The sequence below is a fragment of the Larus michahellis genome, chromosome 11 (genome assembly GCF_964199755.1).
Source record: "Larus michahellis chromosome 11, bLarMic1.1, whole genome shotgun sequence".
In the NCBI taxonomy this organism is placed as follows: Eukaryota; Metazoa; Chordata; class Aves; order Charadriiformes; family Laridae; genus Larus; species Larus michahellis.
The window spans coordinates 3,837,438-3,855,893 of NC_133906.1; the positions used below are offsets into that span (position 1 = coordinate 3,837,438).

At 52.4% G+C, this 18,456-nt stretch overlaps 1 protein-coding gene across 1 annotated transcript in view; it reads right to left on the minus strand.

Annotated features, from left to right (window-relative positions):
* Positions 1–11,128: 11,128 nt before the first annotated feature.
* The window catches only part of FGF18 (fibroblast growth factor 18), a 77,321-nt gene continuing 69,993 nt past the window's right edge, over positions 11,129–18,456 (minus strand). The window contains exon 5 of the mRNA XM_074604317.1: positions 11,129–12,182. Coding sequence (XP_074460418.1) covers positions 11,916–12,182 — 267 coding nt within the window. The 3' untranslated portion in view covers positions 11,129–11,915. The remainder of the gene's footprint in view (positions 12,183–18,456) is intronic.

Sequence of the window (18,456 nt, forward strand, 5' to 3'; positions counted from 1 at the left end):
TAATTCATTTGCCCAGAAAAATAATTAATGCAAAACCGATGATGGTTTTTGTTTGTTCCCTAAAACAATGTTATCAGTACATGCCCTCAGTGCATTTTTACTGCAATTATAAAGGTTTTTCCAGCTGGAAAGTGAGTCAGCTTAACTTTTTTCTTTTAAACTAATGACCATTTAATGTCAGATAAAAGGTTTAGAGGAAAGGATTAAGTACCACTTTCAACGGAGATGGTGGGAGATAATTGACTCAATTTACCCCTGACATCGGTGCAGGACGCCCGCGCCTGCGTGCGCGCGTTGAAATACGGCAGTGCGAGGGACCCCACCAGAGACCCGGAGCTCTCCCCATGCAGGTGGGGGCTCCCTTTTCCCCTTCATCATTCCAGCGCGTCCCATTCGACATCCCTAACAGGTGTCCCTGTGCCCTCCGGGAAGACACAGCTATTCCCCATCTGGAACTAGCAACGCCCTTCAAACAGCAGAGGCAAAGCTGCAGGACGGATGTGGGGTCGATAATAAAACCCCAAAAAGTAGATAATGAAACAAAATGCTCCAGTTCGGGTATCTGCCCACAGACGCGGGCACAGCCCTCCCCTGATTCCCCAACCTCCGGCCACAGCCACGTTTTCACTCACACCCACTGCCGCTTCTCTGGAAACTTCCAGACCAAATAACTTCTGCTAATCTTTCATCTCTGCATGCTCCTTTGATCCATTTTTCTTCCCCCCCACCCCCGCCCCATCGCTGCCATTTGCACGGACTTGGGGCAATTCCTCCTGGAGCGAGGTTTTTTGCCGTTTGCCCGCACGGACAACCCCTTTGCGCAGGAAAGGGGCTGCTCCGGGCGGCGATGCTCCCGTCCCCTTGCTGCCAAACCTTGCCCGGAGGTTTTTCCCCGTGTCCCAGGGGACAACGTGGCCCTTTTTCTCCTCTGGCTGTGAAGCCGCCAGGAAAGGCTTTGATTGCTGTTCTGGTGAACGAAGCACTTGGCTTGGGTGGAAAGGTGTTTAATGAAGCACATGCCGTAAAGGTATGCACCCCATCGCAAAGGCCTGCTCCCGGCTCCCTTGCCATGCAGCGCTACACGGAAGCCACCTATAAATTTAAATGTCATGAATTCCACCTAAGGGCAGGGGTTTGGTTTATGCCCCAAGTCGGTCGCTTTTTGAAGGCAATCCCTGCCTCGGGGGGCGGCTGTGAGACGGTATCTGCCTTGTCCCACGCATCCGGAGAGCGATGGCCCGGGGAGGGCAAAGGGCTTCTCCAGGGCTCGCAGCTGAGGTGGCAGCGGTTGGTCCCACCACCCGAGCGGAGCCGCTGTCTGCTTGGAGGAGCCAGCTGGGAAGGGTGAGGGTCTGTTTTCGCCGTCTTCTTCCGAGAGCATGACGTGATCCCGGTTCACACACCTTGAAGAGGTACGAAGCAAACATCCAGCCCTGAATCACTTGGCTGCTGCGGCAGATGGTAGATTAGAGCACCTTGGGCCGGGTTCAGACCACCTACCGCGACGTCTGGGCTGGCCAGGCCAACCCCGCTCCCCCAGCAGGCGATGGAGAGGACACCCAGTTACTCTGCAGCGCCCTGGAGCTTTCGGAACCAGACTCGCCTCCCACCCGGCAGCTATTTTTTGATGCTTCGCAGCAAATCGCGCCGTGCAGCCCTTCGGGTTCCGTAGCAAAGGGCCCGCCGCGCGCGCAGATCTCCTCCTGAAATCACGGGAAGGATCCAGCCGCAACATGCCAAATGGATGGGACTTGAACACCCAAATCCTCCGGGCGACGAAAGATCTCAGCCCGAATGTATGCGAGGAGCTTGTAAAATCAGGCTCCCAAACCATTGAGCTCAAAACTCGCCGTGTTCAAGATCAAACGAGTAATCTCGACGTCTCCACCCCCGGAAAGGGATCGCTTAGTTGCCTGGCATGGCTGGTGTGAAAGGCAGCAAGGGTTGGAGGAGGCCTGGGTGACCCTGTGAAGGCAGGGGCTGGTAGTTCTCCTCTCCAACTCCAACCTTCTGGTGAGGGTGGCCACACAGCACTGCCACGTGCCAGCGCTGGAGCTGTCTCAGTGGTGAGCAAAATGGGATGGTGCCTCTGCCATGCAGGAAGGACTTTGGGACCCAAAAAAAAAAAACACCAAAAGAAAACACGGTCTAGGGTGGCTGCCACCTGGGCAAAATTCTCTCTGGGAAGAGGTGCCTGTGGAGCTTCTTGTGGGGGTGGAAAGGCAATGGGAAGAGGATGGACCCTACAAAGGTCCTACAAGGCCACCACAGAGTGTCTTTGCTGCTCCTTCAGCCAGCACAGGAGGGCGAGAAACGGCAGGCCTATGTGATAGGACCGGGAAAGGACCCAAAACACACCTGGAGGTATCTTGTGCTTTCTTCAGACGTGTTAAGCATGGATGAAACAAGGACGAACCACCATGGCTTTGGCTGGGTGGGATGGGAGAAGCACCTGCCATGAGGGGGTATGCTGCCCTTCCGAGGCCGGTCTCCAGGCTCTCATAGTCTGAACCCAAAGGTTAATCACCACGCCGTATGTTAATTTTCCCAAGTCAAGAACCGCTCTCTTTCAGCAGTTTTGAAGTTTGCTGCCTTTCATTGAATTTCCCCGCCTGTGTTAGGAGAGCAGGTGAGCGGGAGATCCCAATTTACTTTCTCTGCAGTCTAGACTATTCATTACTTTCCTGTCTCTAAATGAAGCAGGCGCAGTCCTTTCAATACCTCCATAAAGCATTCCCTCCCCAGGCCTCTAATCATTTTCATTGTCAGCCTCTGAACACTTATTATTTCCACTATATCCCCTTTGGAGATCAGATATCCAGAGAGGAGCCCGGCACGTTAGCGAGGGTCTCCTCCGGATCTCTGCTGTGAGCAGGCAGGCTTTCAGAAATATTTTACATCCCTCTCTCTAACCATCCTCATATTTTGTTTTACTTTTCCGACAGCAAAAAAAGGAAAAAAAGACCCCGGAGTCGTTGCGGATAGCTCAATAAAAGCGTAAATGATTACAATTAATTTGGATCCCGACGACGTGCATGCATAGCTCGAATTATTCCTCGCCGTGCCTTGCCTTGCAGTCATCAGGGGTGAATTTTATCTGCCATTGTGCTGCCCATTCACCTAGCTTTGTGTGGTCTGACAATATCTCAACCCAAGGTGGTATATGGTTGCAGGCACTGCCGCTCTCGTTATTTACAATGGCTAATTAAGATCCTGCTACAACCTTCATCCCACCCTTAATTCTTATGAAGCAGCCAACAAAAGGTTTTGATTTCCTTTTTGGCTGGAAGACCTTTTGGCTTCTGCAAAAAGGGGATTAAGAATGAAAGCACATAAAGGTATGTGCACAATCACAAAGTCATAACAGCTCTCCGAGTGCAGTCTCCCAGGAATGAAACGCAGCATTAGCAAGAAGGGCTAATTGGGACCGGTTTTAAAGAGTGCACATTGTGTAGCCGAGTCCGGTAACACTTTTGATCAGGCAGACAACACAGCCACAAATTGCTTTCTTCCCCCTCCAAAATACCTGACCCCGCAGGAAATGGTGTTTTACCTTTCCCAAGCAACAAAGACAGACAGACGGGCAGACGGACGGTGCGCGCGAGCTGGGTGAGCGCCCCACGTCCCACCAGCAGCCTGGAGAAGCCCAGCTCTCCGCAGGCAGATGCAGGGTCCCTGTCCCCCTCCCTTGACCCCAGGGTGCCCAGGTGCTGGCTCTGATGGCGATCGCCAATGTCAACGTGACTTCAGGATGGGATGGAGCCATACACATGTAACTCGCCCAGGTTTTCTCCCTGGGGAGCGTTTTGGGCACTGCCGTCGGCTGCGGGTTGCAGAGCAATGGCTCTCCATCACCTCTTTGCCTTCCCGGAGAGGCGGGTGCAGGTTCCCGGGCTCCGGTCACCTCCAGAGAAGCCTCCCCATGGCAAACCTTGCTCCGGAGGAGGCAGCCCTCCCCGCTGCCCGGCTCGCCTTCGGGCGGGCACCCCTCAAAGGCTCTGCCCGGTGTGTCCCGGTCCCCGGAGCCTGTCCCCAACCCAAAGGCCTCCCTTCTGAGTCCCCACGTCACCGAGCCAGCTCTGCAAGCCAAGCTGGGGAATCTGGTTCGTTAGCTCTTGGCAATGCCATCCCCCAAAATGTCATGGCATGCAGAAATCTATGAAAACCAGAGACCCGAGACATGTGTTTTTGTTTGTTTGCATGTGCCAACATTTCCAATGGCTCAGAAATGTGTGCCTGCGAAGGCCGCATGTGTGTTATTCATTTAGGATCATTTTCAGCCTTTATAATAGGAGGCTCATTTTATCCTTTTGAAAGCTCTCGAGCAGAGATGATCACAGCCCTAAAGCCTGCCATGGCTGTAAACAACATTTAAGCTCCACATAGCTGTCTCTCCTTGGAAAATAGTCCCACGAAGGAGTGGAAGGGTTTTCACTACGTGCTCGTGTCAGATACATAGATAGATAGGCAGCTCACTCCTCTAGGCTCCTTTGTAAGCCCCAGCCAAGATTTTTACATTCTGATTCATGCAAATGCGATCATATGATCAAAGTAACATGTGCTACCTCCCAGGAACTAATGCACTAATCGTTGGCGCCCCGCAGGCCATGGCCTATCGCACACCATCGCTTTGCCTCCTTGTTCCTGACGCTGCTTCCTCCTGTCCTCGCACACAACATCCCTCAAGCAGACAGCTGGCTCCCAACCAGCTGCGATGGGGGCTTCAAGCCGGCTCTCCACGTGGCCTAGCTAATCTCTTGGAGAACCTTCCCTCGCGTCCCCTCCGCTCCACCCAGGGCAAAGTCTCTGATGGAGCATCTCTCCCGGCTACCAGTGGAGAGGTGGCGTATCCCACAATGGGCCCGGGTCCCTGAGTTGGGAAGTTTGGGGGTGAAATCTTCCAATTGCAAATTTCTCCCCTGATTTCCATAGCTCCTTTCATTTGCTCAGGGTGAAAGCAGGTTCAGAATTGCCCCTTTTTGGGAAAAAAACAAACAAATGAAAAAAAGGCCCTTCCAAGCCTTACTCCATAAGCTGGTGAAAAACGCAACCCAGGGGAGGAGCAGGTCCTCGGCACCCGTCTGGGAAGGAGGAACTGTGGCATCACCTGTGGTGCTTCCCCTGGGTGGGCCATGATGTCCTTCATCCAGGACATCCCTCAAAATGCACTGGGAACCTTTGCGCTGACTTAACCGAGGAAGCAACTCCCATTAGAGGCTTCGATGCGGTTACACCTCCTGTTATACCTGGCCGCCGCGGTTGTTTTTTTCAAAACAAAGGCGGTGTTTTCTATCCTTTAGGCCCAAGCAGACCAATTCATCTCTCTTCAGATTGGTTTGATGTGGCTTGGGAAACTCAAGCGGTCGTTTCCCAAGCCTGGCGTAACTCGGTTGTGCTTCCTGTGGCTCAGCCATGGGTCCCCCAGGCTGGCAGGCGCCGGGGATGTGCAGACAGTTACCCTTTTGTCTGCTCCAAAACTGGAAATCAGCTCTTGCCCGGGGAGGTGTCGGCCACCTTCGGGCTGCCCTGGTTGGACTACAACTTTCCATAACTTTCTGAGTAGAAACGAATCCCACCCAAACCAAACACGGTCAGGTACTGCAGCGATCCCCACCAGCCCAGAGCTCATGGCTTGGCTTGTCTCTGTGGGCAACCACTAAATCTGTAGGTCTTGACCACCGGGGAGATCCCAGCATGTGCCAGACCTTGCTGTGGGACAGAGACCTTGCAGGTGATGCACCGAAGGGGATGCTCGTAGTCTACGTCTCCTTGGGTTGGCACCTCAACGTGAGTGTTGTGAGCTTAAAATGCCATGGGAGAAAGGAAATGGTGTTATGAGCTTTTTTTCCCATCAGTCAGGATTCTCTGGAGAAAAGGGGATGGCAGCAGGGGGGCAGCAGAAACAGGTAAGACACGACGAACCTGGAGAACGTTTGGGCTCTGGGCCCCTCAGCAGGCTCTGGGGAAAGGTGGTGGGAGTTATTGTCCCTGGCCTCGGCCAGAGGAGCAAGGTGGCATTTGCTAAAGAAACATCAAACTGCCACAGAAGCAGCGTTTCAGGTGGGGACTGATATCTATTCGGAGATTTTGAAAACGCTGAGAAACAACTGAGAAATAGGCAGGTGAGATTTTTTTTTTTTTTACACATCAAATACTGCTTTATGCTTTCAAAATGAAGCTTCTCATTTCTCTTTTTTTTTTCCTTCCCCCCTTTAAAATTACCTATATTTATAGAGATGAAGCAAATTGTTAAATTGGGTGAATTAAATGCTTTTGGTAAACCCAGATCTCTCCACCCAGTACTTTGTCTCACTGTTAGAAAAAGAAAAGTTTCAGTTTGACCTGGTTTTTCCTCCCTAATTTTTCAGCTCACACCGTTGGAAATAACAGAGTCTACGTAGGTTACATCATTCGTGAGGAATCTCCTCTCATCCGCCTCCAAATGAATAACAACAAACATTCAAAAAATAATTGAAGTTTTATATATATCCCTTGGCCATTCAGGTGGTATGGCTGGCACGAGACATAGGCACTTTAAACAGCTGTTGTGAATCTTAAGTATAAACTTCCACCCTTTGGCACCCCACCAGGAAATTATGCATAGGAATATACCTGCTTTCCCTTGCAGCAGACAAAAATCACGGTGTTTAATACCTTGAGAGTGGACGGGAGAGAAAAGCTCTTTTCCCGGGGGACGTCCGGGCTTTGTCTGGCCCTTTCTGCTACGTTGGACGAGCGGGTCCGAGCGGGGCTCTGGGCTACGCCGAGACAGGGAAAGGGCTTTGCAGGGGGTATTTGCAGCTACACCGACCCACACACGCCTCCTCCTTCTTCATCGGCAGATACCTGCATTGTAGAAGGAATTCAGTGCCCTGAAAAAGAACAGCTGCCACTCCACACACACGCTTTTTCACATGTTACAACCTTGTTTTTCAACAGTAGGAGCCAAATTCATGTATGTTTTCTGTTACTCAGCCTATTCAACCTAGAACCAACTCCGTTTGCTCAGAATCGGGTCTTCCTTGGTGGACTGACCCTCCTAGACGAGACAAAATCTAGATGACCTTCTTCAGCTGAAGGCTGAGGTCCTGGCTGAAATCGCATTCCACTGCTTTTGTGAAAGTACGGAGACACCAAAACGCTCAGTGAATCCGGGGAAAGCTGACGGACATCCACTGGCCAAAACACAGCCTGTAGCACAACGCATGTGCCAGTCACGCCTTGCTCCGAGAGCTGCTGTAGGCTGGGTGTTTGCTTAAACCAGACCTAAATTCCACCTTGCCGTGTCTCCGCCAGCCAAGGTAAATAAGCTATTGCAAAGACCAAGACGATTCACGGCGGTGCAGCTGGCCGGGCTGAGCCCAGCTCAGGCCTCGTGGTGCTTTCCAGGATCCTCCCCAAGCTCCGCTCCGTTTCCACGTGCATCCCCCTACAGACCCACCGGATTCATGGGCACTAGAGCATCCAGCTTATTTAGGCTATGGCCTTAACTCCAGAAGTCATGGACGTAAACACTGGTTCTTATCTTCTCAACACTGAGCATTAGGGCAGCATCCCTTCCCCAGACCTTGTTATTTTTGTCCCGAGGGCTTCTTCCTCACCTTGCCTCACCTTGTGACATTGGGTCCCAAAAGCCCACAGAAGCTAGTATTAATTGTGCAGGTGTCATACACGCTGGCGTGTAAGAGGTGATGTGGCTGAAGGGCTCGATCCCTCTGCATAGGTGGGCTGCACCTTTGGGCAGGTGCAATAATCCCCCACCTGCAGAAGGGCACAGATAAAACCGCGAGCGTGGCCCTGGAAGAGGCTTCCCCGCTGCCTCACATCTGCAAAATGCTCATCTCTAACTGTGAGAACCAACGCTACGGAGATGATCCCGAGCTAAAGAAGACTACAAGGACAGCCCAAGAAAATGAGCAACAAGTTTCACGTGCCCATGCTCCCGAAAGACATGTTGCCAAAAGCCGGCCGTTGGCAAGAGGGACAGATCAGGCTCAAACGGGGCAGAGCGGGTGCTCCACGGTGTGGAGCGCCCACGTTTGCATCAACAAGGCAGAGGCAGAACAGAACTACTGGCTGTCAAGCAGGAAAGACCACGCCAGCTCCAGGGCTCCAGCTGCAGGGTTGTCAACTTGGTCAACTGCTCCCACTCGCTGATAGCTTCACAGTCCAGGAAAGGTCCCTGGTGAGCTGGAAGACACCTTGCCCAGGGACCAGGACACTCTCTGTCTCCTCAGCCAGTGGTGAGCCCCACACAGGCACACGACAACGCCATGATGAAAGGTTTGTCCTGCTTGGACCAGACGCAGAGCCTGGCTGAGCTTTGACCGCCAACCCTTCACCATCACAGCAACAGCATGGGAGCCCCACCACCCAGAAGGTCTCACCAAACAGCTGTCTGGTCTGTGCGACACGCTCAAAGTATTGACAAGAAACTTCCCTGGACCTACAAAGCTTCCCTCCTGGGATGGACTCACCTTTCGGCATGCCCAGCAGTGCCTGCGCCCGGCTGCATGACCAAAGCCAACCATGGCATTATCAGAGCGTGCCACTGTCTGATCTCAGCTATGAAAACATTGCTACAAATCCAGCAGTATTTCTGACACAGTAGCTACAATATGCTTTTATTAAGTCCAATTAAGCAGTGTATTTCTGTAAAATGTGCCCACCCAGAGCTCCACACACATGAATGCCATCCGTTGCTTCAAGCAATCGCCTAGCGTTACGCCCCTCGCTGTTGAGGTTATTTCCACAATAGTAATTAAATCCTCATTAAGAATTTTCAATTATAAAGTAAATGATATTTAATAGCCTGCGCGAGGAATCTCAGCTCATATTCAGGGAGCTCGAAGACTTTCTGAAAGGAAGACATGTTAAACACCGCAGACAAGCCGCTGCTTTAGTCTGGAGGCCAGCAGAGAGACTTGTCCAACGGGGACGTTGACAACCACTTGCAGCTTCTGGCCTAACCACCAAGCACAACCCAGGCGCAGAAAGACCACATGCCTGGTGGCCGCAAGCACAAGGCCGTCTGTCGCTGGGCATGTGATGGATTTCATAGAATCACAGAATGTGTTGGGTTGGAAGGGTCCTTTAAAGGTCATCTAGTCCAACCCCCCTGCAGTAAGCAGGGACAATTTCCCCTGTTTCTGTTCGTTCTGGAACATCTCCTCCCCAGAGCACCCTTTTGCCCAACGTCAAGGTGCGCCTGAAGGGAACCTGGTGTGAATTCTTCTCGTCTTTGCCCCGCTTTCGTCGTTGTTAATAAAGCCTAAAGAGAGTAGATGTTCAAACAGAACTACTTAACGCACACCATCCTCAGCCAAGCAACCTCTCTGACAGCACCTAACCCCGGTGAGCACCAATTCTCCTCACCACGCTGACTTTTCACAGCCCAAGGGACCCATCTCACTGCTGTCCAGTAAACCAACAACACGAGTGCCAGAGGACCCTAGTGACAATCCCCTAGTTGCCACGTGCCAGTCTCCGAACCCAGTGGACATTGCAGGACCGGCAGCAGATCCTCCCTGGTTGCCCTCGGCCTCACAGGAGGTCCCTTCTGCCCAGCCTCCTCCGGCATTTGCCGCCTCCACCCCTTCGAATTTCCCCGACGGCAAACAAACCCTGTTGTTCTGACAGCGAAACCGTCAGTGCCATGGGCCGTGGTGATAGTTCAAGGAGAAAAAAGGCACCCATAAATCCTTCCTCACTCTGGAAATCAACTGGGTTCCTCCTCTTGGAGGCACCGACACAGCAAATCTCCAGCCGCTCCCAGTCCCCCACCCCCAGCGCTCCTCTGAACTTTCCCCAAATCTCTCCCACATGAATCAATCTGAAGGCAAAGCTGGCAAGGCCTTCCAGCCCCCACCAACCAATTCCACCACCGCGCCACCGGGTCCCGCTTCCGTCCTGGCCTTCCAGGTGCTCCAGGAGAGCAGCTCCCAGTATATTCACTGGGAGAGGGGCTGCTGGAGTGACCGCCCCTGCTCAGCTGGGGTGAAGGCATCACCTGTAAGGCTGCCCAGGTTTTTGTGGAGCAGCACGAAGTGACCCTGTTTAGCACTGTTCTTTTTTCTCTAGGCTTGCGAGGTTTGGAGATCGGTTGAGATAAGCATCCTCAAGCTTGCACGCTTATCTGCGCCATCTCCCAAAGGGCTTTGATCTGCAGGATTTGGCTGCAGCTCTCAAAGTTATCTTGAGAAAGCTTGTTGGGGGGGGGGGGGGGGAGAGTCGTTCTTCTGATTAACAAGAAAAAGCTTTCCGAGTGGCTTTGAGCATTTGCAGCCCTGGCTGGAATCAGGGAGCGTAGCAATGTCTGCACGCAGGGAGAAGGGAAAAAGTCAAGCGAGCTTCTCCTTAAAGCTCCACTTGGGCTCAGTTGTCATTTCGGCTAAAATTTGAGGTCAGCTATTGCATCGTCCTTCTTTTTTTACCCACTCCCTGTTTAATGCTGCATCACCCAACCCATGGCGGGGGTCGGTCGGTATATAGGGAGTCACACCTCGCGGCTCGACATCCTCCAAGCCCTGCGCAGAACAGCTGCGTGGAAAGCGGGATGGACCGCCGAGGAGAGCCACCGCAGGGCTGGGAGAGCTACGCGGGGTGAGGGAGAGGGATTCGCTCGGTCCAGGGCAAGTTTTTAAAAGATAAGAATATTGAATTAAATAGCTGAAACAAACAGCCCCTCTCAAAACCTCCAACGAAGGCGACACAAGCCACGCGTAAGTACGTGCTAATTGAGTCAGACGCTAATTTTCCAGTTTACCTTCTGCTTGGCCAAAGCTTTAGGAAATATTCGTTGGAGCGAGAAGTATCAAATTTAGCTCCTGCTCTTGAAAAATGCCAGCGTGGGTTCCCCCGCTCTCAGCCCATCGTCACCTCGCGCAAAGATTTCTTCCTTGTGGGAACAACGAGGGAGGAGGAGGAAGATGGTGTGGAAGGAAAAGGAGGAATTACAAAATTAGAAATGCGGTTTATACTGGGAAAACTACCCCGAACGTACCCTGCTGCCCTCACGTAAAAGATAAATCCGCATTAAAAAAACCACTACTCGGGGAAGGGGAAAGAAGTGTGAACAGCAAAAGTATGTACGTGTGTTTTAAATAATTTTTTTAATTGTTGAGGCAGTAATACTTGGTTCATGGAACTGCAATATACAGAGAGGTGAAATAAATAGCTTATATATATATAATATATATAATATAGCTGGTTTTAAAATATTCCCTTATCATTGGTGTACTAGGTCATCTTGTAGTCACTTGAATGTATTTAGCAGCATTCTCCAGAACTGAGCATAATGCAGGATCACGGAGCCGTGACACCTTATGTCGTCAGAAAGGTTACAGAAGATCGATGCGTCGAGAACTCCACGGAAAACTCAATCACTGCGGCACACACCATCTTGTCTGGGGCCGGCGTGCAGCAGACAATAAATAGATTACTGCAAAACCGGCACTTTTCGGGGCAGGGTCTCAGTAACTTTGGGAAAGAACTTTGGTTTTCTTTGGTTTTATTTCTTTATTTTTAAGAATTACTTTTTTTTTTTTTGTTGGGTTTTTTTTTTTTTTCCTCTCCTCTGGGGATATGCTTGAAAAGTTGTCCTTTCCAAAAAAAAGCGAAATAAGCACCTGTGTGTCATCAACAACAAGAAGTCAATTTAAATAGAGCAGTTCATTTTGTTTTTCAAGTCACAATAAATCCCTAACAGCTTTTCCCCAGCGTTTGCCATCTAGTCTTTTATTAATTTTTTTATTTTTATTTTTTTTTTTTTTAAACACAATGTACAAAAATAGAGCTTCTTCCTTATTTTTAATGTAAAAATATTCCTCTGGTGCAGTTTTTTTTTTTGTTTGTTTTTTTTTTGTTTTTTTGTTTTTTTTTGTGGTTTATTATTGTGACACTGTTTTTGTCTATTTTTAACTGGGGTTGGTGGGTCGTATTCTCTTAGTCCTCTTGGTGACTGTTGTGTACTTGAAAGGTTTCTGTATCTCCACTTGCCCCTTTGGGTACCTCTTCATAAAATGTACATCTTGCTGGTTTTCCCGGGTCTTGGGCCCTTTCCGTGGCCGCCCCTTTTTGGTGAATCCAACATACCAGCCCGAATATTTTGCTGACATCAGTGCCGTGTAGTTGTTTTCTAGGACTTTTTCAATGAAGACGCACTCCTTGCTGGTGCCGTCAGGCTGGAAAAGGGAGGGGGGGTGGGAGGGAAAAGAAGAAAAAAAAAAAAATCGTCATTATCCAAATGCAAGCTCAGTGACCAAAACCCAATTCGGCATAAATAAAATCATCACATCTGGACCTTGGTTTTGGTTCAAGCATTGTTAATAGGAGCCGTAACAAACATCAGCTGAAATAGAAATGATTTTTTTTTTTTTAATAAAACACGAAAGCATGAGGTCATCGGTTCATTTTTTTGAACACTCCTATCCAAGGAGAGAAAGACCTTTTTTAAAGACAACGGTTATGTTTATCCAGTCCAGCTCCTTCAATTGCAAGCAAAGCAAGACGTTTAGCTTTGCTTTTTCCATTAGGAAAGGAGGATGAATTGAACTCATGCCAGGAAAACATCATACTCAATCAGAAAAAATAAAAAAAAAACCACCCCAGAATCTTATATGGGCCAAACAACAGCGTTGCCACTTCTACCGCTCGCTTTTGATACGTTTTTCCGAAATACTTTATGGTCTCGCATCCCTAACTACCCAAATCCCACTAAAATCATTACAAGCCTTGGTCTAAGCCTTCCCAGAGCTTTGCGAACTCGCATCCCAACAGCAACATCCTGACACCTGGCAAATAACCCGCTCACTCTGGGGATGAGCCGGATGGGTCCCCGGCCCCACTCCAGTCCCTGTATCCAACCGGTTATGTCGGAGCCGCATCGCACGCCCCAGGCTTGGCTCCGACTCGCATCCCTGGGCGACTCCAGCAGTAGAAAGGGCCGTTCCTACACGGAGCAGCTCCCCAGGTGGGTCAGCATCCCACTGGCACCTGAGGCGATTGCAGCTGGAGGACTATGGGGTGTCCACAGCCACCAGATCCACCCCAGCTCCACATGCCCGATTTCACACCCTGCTCTCTCAGGGTTGGGTTTTGTTTGGAAGAGGGTTTCATCCCTGGTGGCAGAGGGGACGTGGCCCTTCTCCTTTCCCCACCTTTCTAATCTCAGCCTAAAGGCAGCCACCCAGAGCTCAAGTACCTGGCTTAGGAAACCACGTCCCTAAATGACGTTGTTCGAGGGAGCCAGGATTAGACGCAGAACCGGAGCTCAGAAGCTCCTGAGCATAAGTGCTGCTCCCCAGCCACCCTGCAGCAAAACGCCCGCCCGGCTGGGACTCCTTTCCCGAGGCAGCCTGGTGCAAACCCACCTCCCCGTCACTGCCAAGGGCTGCCAGTTCCCCAACTGCTCGCTGGGCCGAGATTTTGGCAAACAGGGTGTATTGGATTTGCGTGGCAAGGTTTTGGTAGGTGGCTTCTGTGAGAAGCTGCTAGAAGGTTCCTCCATGTCCGAAAGACCCAGTGCCAGATGGTTCCAAGGTGGACCCATTGCTGGCCAAGGGCGAGCCCATCAGTGATGGTGGCAGCACCTCTGGGATAACATGGTTAAGAAGCGGGGAAAAACCCAGACTGCAAGAGAGCAACCAGGAGAGAGGAGTGAGAGAAACAGCTATGTAGACACCAGGTCAGTGAAAAAAGAGGCGGGGGAGGTGCTCCAGGTGCTGGAGCACAGATTCCCCTGCAGCCCATGGTGAAGACCATGGTGAGGCAGGCTGTCCCCCTGCAGCCCATGGAGGTCCACGGTGGAACAGATCTCGCCCTGCAGCCCATGGAGGTCCACGGTGGAACAGATCTCCACCTGCAGCCCATGGAGGACCCCACACTGGAGAAGGTGGATGTCTGAAGGAGTTGTGACCCTGTGGAGAGCCCATGCTGGAGCAGGATCCTGGCAGGACCTGTGGCCCCATGGAGAGAGGAGCCCATGCTGGAGCAGGCTCCTGGCAGGACTTGTGACCCTGTGGGGGACCCACAAGGAGCAGTCTGTGCCTGCACCTTGTGGAAGGGATCCACGCTGGAGCAGTTTGGGAAGGGCTGCACCCCGTGGAAGGACTCACACTGGAGAAGTTCACGGAGAACTGTCTCCCGTGGGAGGGAAGAATGTGCGGAGTCCTCCCCTGAGGAGGAAGGAGCGGCAGAGACAAGGTGTGATGGGCTGACCACAGCCCCCATTGCGCGTCCCCCTGCGCCGCTGGGGAGGAGGTAGAGAAACGGGGAGTGAAGTTGAGCCCGGGAAAAAGGGAGGGGTGGGAGGAAGGTGTCTTAAGATTTAGCTTTTATTTCTCATCACCCTACCCTGATTGGATCGGTGGTAAATTAAATTAATTTTCCCAAGCTAAGTCTGTTTTGCCCTTGACGGTAATTGGTGAGTGATCTCTCCCTGCCCTTATCTCAACCCGTGAGCCTTCGGTTATATTTTCTCTCCCCTGTCCAGCTGAGGAGGGGAGTGACAGAGCGGTTTTGGTGGGCACCTGGCACCCAGACAGGGGCAACCCACCACAGAGGGTTCAGCTCAGCTTGGACATCTAGACTAACAGACCCAGAGCTGGACTTTGAACACAGCAGCACGCGGATCTCGGGCTGGCTTCGGGACACTGATTTGCCCAGCACACGCGGCACCGGAGGGGGAGTTGCAGCATCACACAACCGCGTCTTCGGCGCAGAGGAAATTCTTCTCGCCTAGAATTTTCTGCCAGCAAATACGTCCTTTAACTGCTGAGTTATTTGGTGCTACACCTAGAACATCACTCATCGTTGTGTGCACCAGCACTTCGGTTTCTGCATCAAAAGACATTTGGGAGTAGATACAGGCTCACTTCAGCCTTGGATGTTGTTTCAGCTCTGGGTGTCTTAGGGAGTCCGGACAGGGATAAGCACAGCATGGAGCATCGTACTGGACTTCATCTAATGCTCAGCAAAACCAAAGGAGGGATTTCCATTATTAGCGTGATCCAACTCCCTGCTGAAGTCAAATACTGAGTTTTTCAGCACAGCAGGCCTACGCTTACTGCTATGTCTACTATTACACTCTCTCCGGGCACCACGGCTGGGGTGAGGAGCCCAGCCCCACACCCTTACCACCCCCTCCCCGCGGCCAGGTCAGCCTGCTCTTTCCGAGGAGCCTTCCTAAAAAGTCCTGCAGTCACAGCAGAGTTTGGTGCGGTTTGTGGGAAGGGCAGGGGTTCGCGGGACAGGAGGGAAGCCCCCCCCGTGCCGAGCTGGCTCAGGCTCCCCCACGTCTCTGATCCCCAAATAACCGTGTACGAGCTACAAACGGAGCTGGGAGAGGGGAACCATCAGGCACGACAACACCAGCCTGGAAAAAGCTTCACCATCACCAGCCTCCCGGACCAGCCATCCCTCCCTGGACTGATACCTTTAGCAGAGCTTCAATTCCAGCGCTGCAACAATATGTGATGCTTACCCTAAAATCATTAACGTAACATCCTGCCTCAAAGGTCCCGTTACCGCGGGTAGGTCCCATTAAGAGGGTGGGGGGATCTCAGCAAATTCTGCATCAAACATGAGCATCCAGGGTCCGTGTTCCCTATATGTGCCCCCTAGATGGGGGCAAAGCCAGCTCTGGCCACAGGACCGGCAATCTCCACACTGGGCTAGACACAAAGGTCCTAATTTGATCATCTCCAGTTGGAAGCTCACAAACACTTTAATGAACGGCAGAACTGGGCAAAGCTCAGTGGTTCCAGTTCCTGGGGAGGGGGGTTGTTCTCCGAGCCCTGGGTTTGATCAAAGCCACATGAGTGGGGAAAGGGGGAAATCAGTCGGCACCACGGGGTTCCACCAGGTTTCAATGGGAAGCCATAAAACCAGCCCCAGGTTGCTCAGGGCTCAGCCCACTGCAAAACCCTTCCCCGGTGAATGGAGAATTTTTAAACAATAACCATGGCTGAGTTTCAAACCCACCCCAACCCAGGTGCTGATGAAGCGACCGGATCCGTACCGCAGGGGGAGCAGGTAATTGGAAGGGTTGTTTCCCCCGCGCTCCTGGAAAGGTCCTGGATTTGAGCCCTGACCTTGTTGCTAGGAGAATTAAGGTGTTTTCGTGCAATTTGGGAGGTTTCCGCTTGTACTGCAATGTCAGTTTCTCATGGAAAACCAAGACTGGAATGAAAAGAAAACCTGTGTGTAGGAGGGGGAAGTTATTCTATTAATAACAAAAAAGTATTTACTTATGCCTCCAAATTTGCCAACAGAGCCTAAGACGGGAGGTGGAGGAATAACAAGGTGCAACTTCAGGCCAACCTCAGGGCTAATTTGAAGTAAACAAGGTGCATGAGATAAAATAACTTTGTTCTGGAAGCGGAAGAGCTAAACGGTTTGATAACGTGAAATTACAGTAACACTTACAAGTACCTCGAGATAAATCAGGATAAGGACCTCACTTCCCCAAACAGAGCATTCCTGTTCGTGCTAAGACACGTCAGAGACAGACAAATGATTTTCAGATACTTACAAGATGATTTTACAGCATCTGCTATAATCCCCAATACAATAAATCACCCGCACACGTTACCTATACCGCGGAGAGCTGGACCCATGGCAATCTATTAGGGAAAAAAAGCTATTTATAAGGGTTTTCAATAATTGTTAAGTGTCCCCTTGTTTTCACCAGGTGCCCATCACTGAAGGTCTAATCATGCCCCTATTTAAACGGCAGCAAAACGATTGTTGGGTCTGTCACCCATCCCCTCACTCCTCCAAAGAGAGGAGGATGGAAGAGGAAAGGGAGACGGGCTTTGGCCGAGCATCAGCCCCTGCTCCAGCCACCTCTCGCCCTTCCCCAGGGGCTCTCGGGGCAAACGCCTGCTGCCGACACGGGGCTGCACCCTCCGCCGCCGCCGGCAGCCGGGGGATGCTGGCAAGCCGCATTTCGTACACGCTCAGCTGTCAGGATGCACCTTGCGGAGCGCTTGCCCTTCGAAACGTGGAGGTTTAGGTTTTGAACTGGTTCTCTAACCTACGGCAGAGCTCTGGAAAGGCCGGGAGCTGTGCAGGCCCCGCCTGGCCCGGTGCCGTGGCACTGCCGCGGGACGGGGGAGGACGCGCGCCCAGCCCCGCGTCCCCATCGGCGCCGCTGAGCAGGGCTTTGCGGTCCCTCGGTGTCCCACACGTGCTCGGGGGACGAGCTGCTCCTGCGTTTCGCTCACCACCGTCCCACAGGCAACGTCTCCAGCCAAACTCCCGGCACGGAGCGGGGCGAGAGCCGGCGCAGAGGCACAACTCTGCTCCTGCGAAAGGCAGGAGGAGTCGGCACCTCCTTACACCTGTGAGGAGCCACCCCCGAGTCACCAATTTTGCTCCCGGGAGCTGACGCCTGGCCGTGTGACAGGGCCGTTGCCACCGCAGCGGTGACAACTCGCAACTCGGTTCTTTGCCCAGAAATAAATTCACCGCCTTTTTTTTGTTTAAACACGCCCCTAATAGCCGTGGGAAGACGCAGTAGCTGCTAGCCAGACTTCTGACAAACAGCTTATAAAACCCCCGAGCTGATAAACGTCTTATAAAACGCCTGATCTAAACGCCACCTTCCACACAAACCCCTCGGGCAGCACCCAGGTCTGCGCCGAGGCGAGGGAAAGCGCAGCCGGGCTGGTAAAGCCCAGGCAGCACGAAGCACTGGCTCTGGTGGGGCATCTCCAGTAGCTCATGGCTGGGGACGAGCCCCAGTGACAGCAAACAACTGCCCCGTGACAAGGCGGTGGGACCAGAGTGGTCCCAGTCATGGAATCATGAAATCACAGAATGGTTTGGGTTGGAAGGGACCTTAAAGATCACCTAGATCCAGCCCCCTGCCCTGGGCAGGGACACCTCCCACCAGCCCAGGTTGCTCCAAGCCCCGGCCAACCTGGCCTTGAACCCCTCCAGGGATGGGGCAGCCACAGCTTCTCTGGGCAACCTGGGCCAAGGGCTCACCCCCCTCACAGCAAACAATTTCTGCCTCAGATCTCATCTCAATCTCCCCTCTTGCCGTGGAAAACCCTTCCCCCTCATCCCATGGCTCCCCTCCCTGATCCAGAGTCCCTCCCCAGCTTTCCTGGAGCCCCTTTAGGGACTGGAAGGGGCTCCAAGGTCTCCCCGGAGCCTTCTCTTCTCCACGCTGAACCCCCCCAGCTCTCTCAGCCTGTCCTCCCAGCAGAGGGGCTCCAGCCCTCCCAGCATCTCCGGGGCCTCCTCTGGCCCCATTCCAACAGGTCCACGTCCGTCTTGTCCTGAGGACTCCGGAGGCAGCACTGCAGGGGGGTCGCCCCAGAGCAGAGCAGAGGGGCAGAATCCCCCCCCTCGCCCTGCTGCCCGCGCCGCTGGGGATGCAGCCCAGGGTGCAGTCCCTTTACCAAGCAGGGTTGGAGCGGCAGCAGCCACCCAAGGGACATGTGGGGC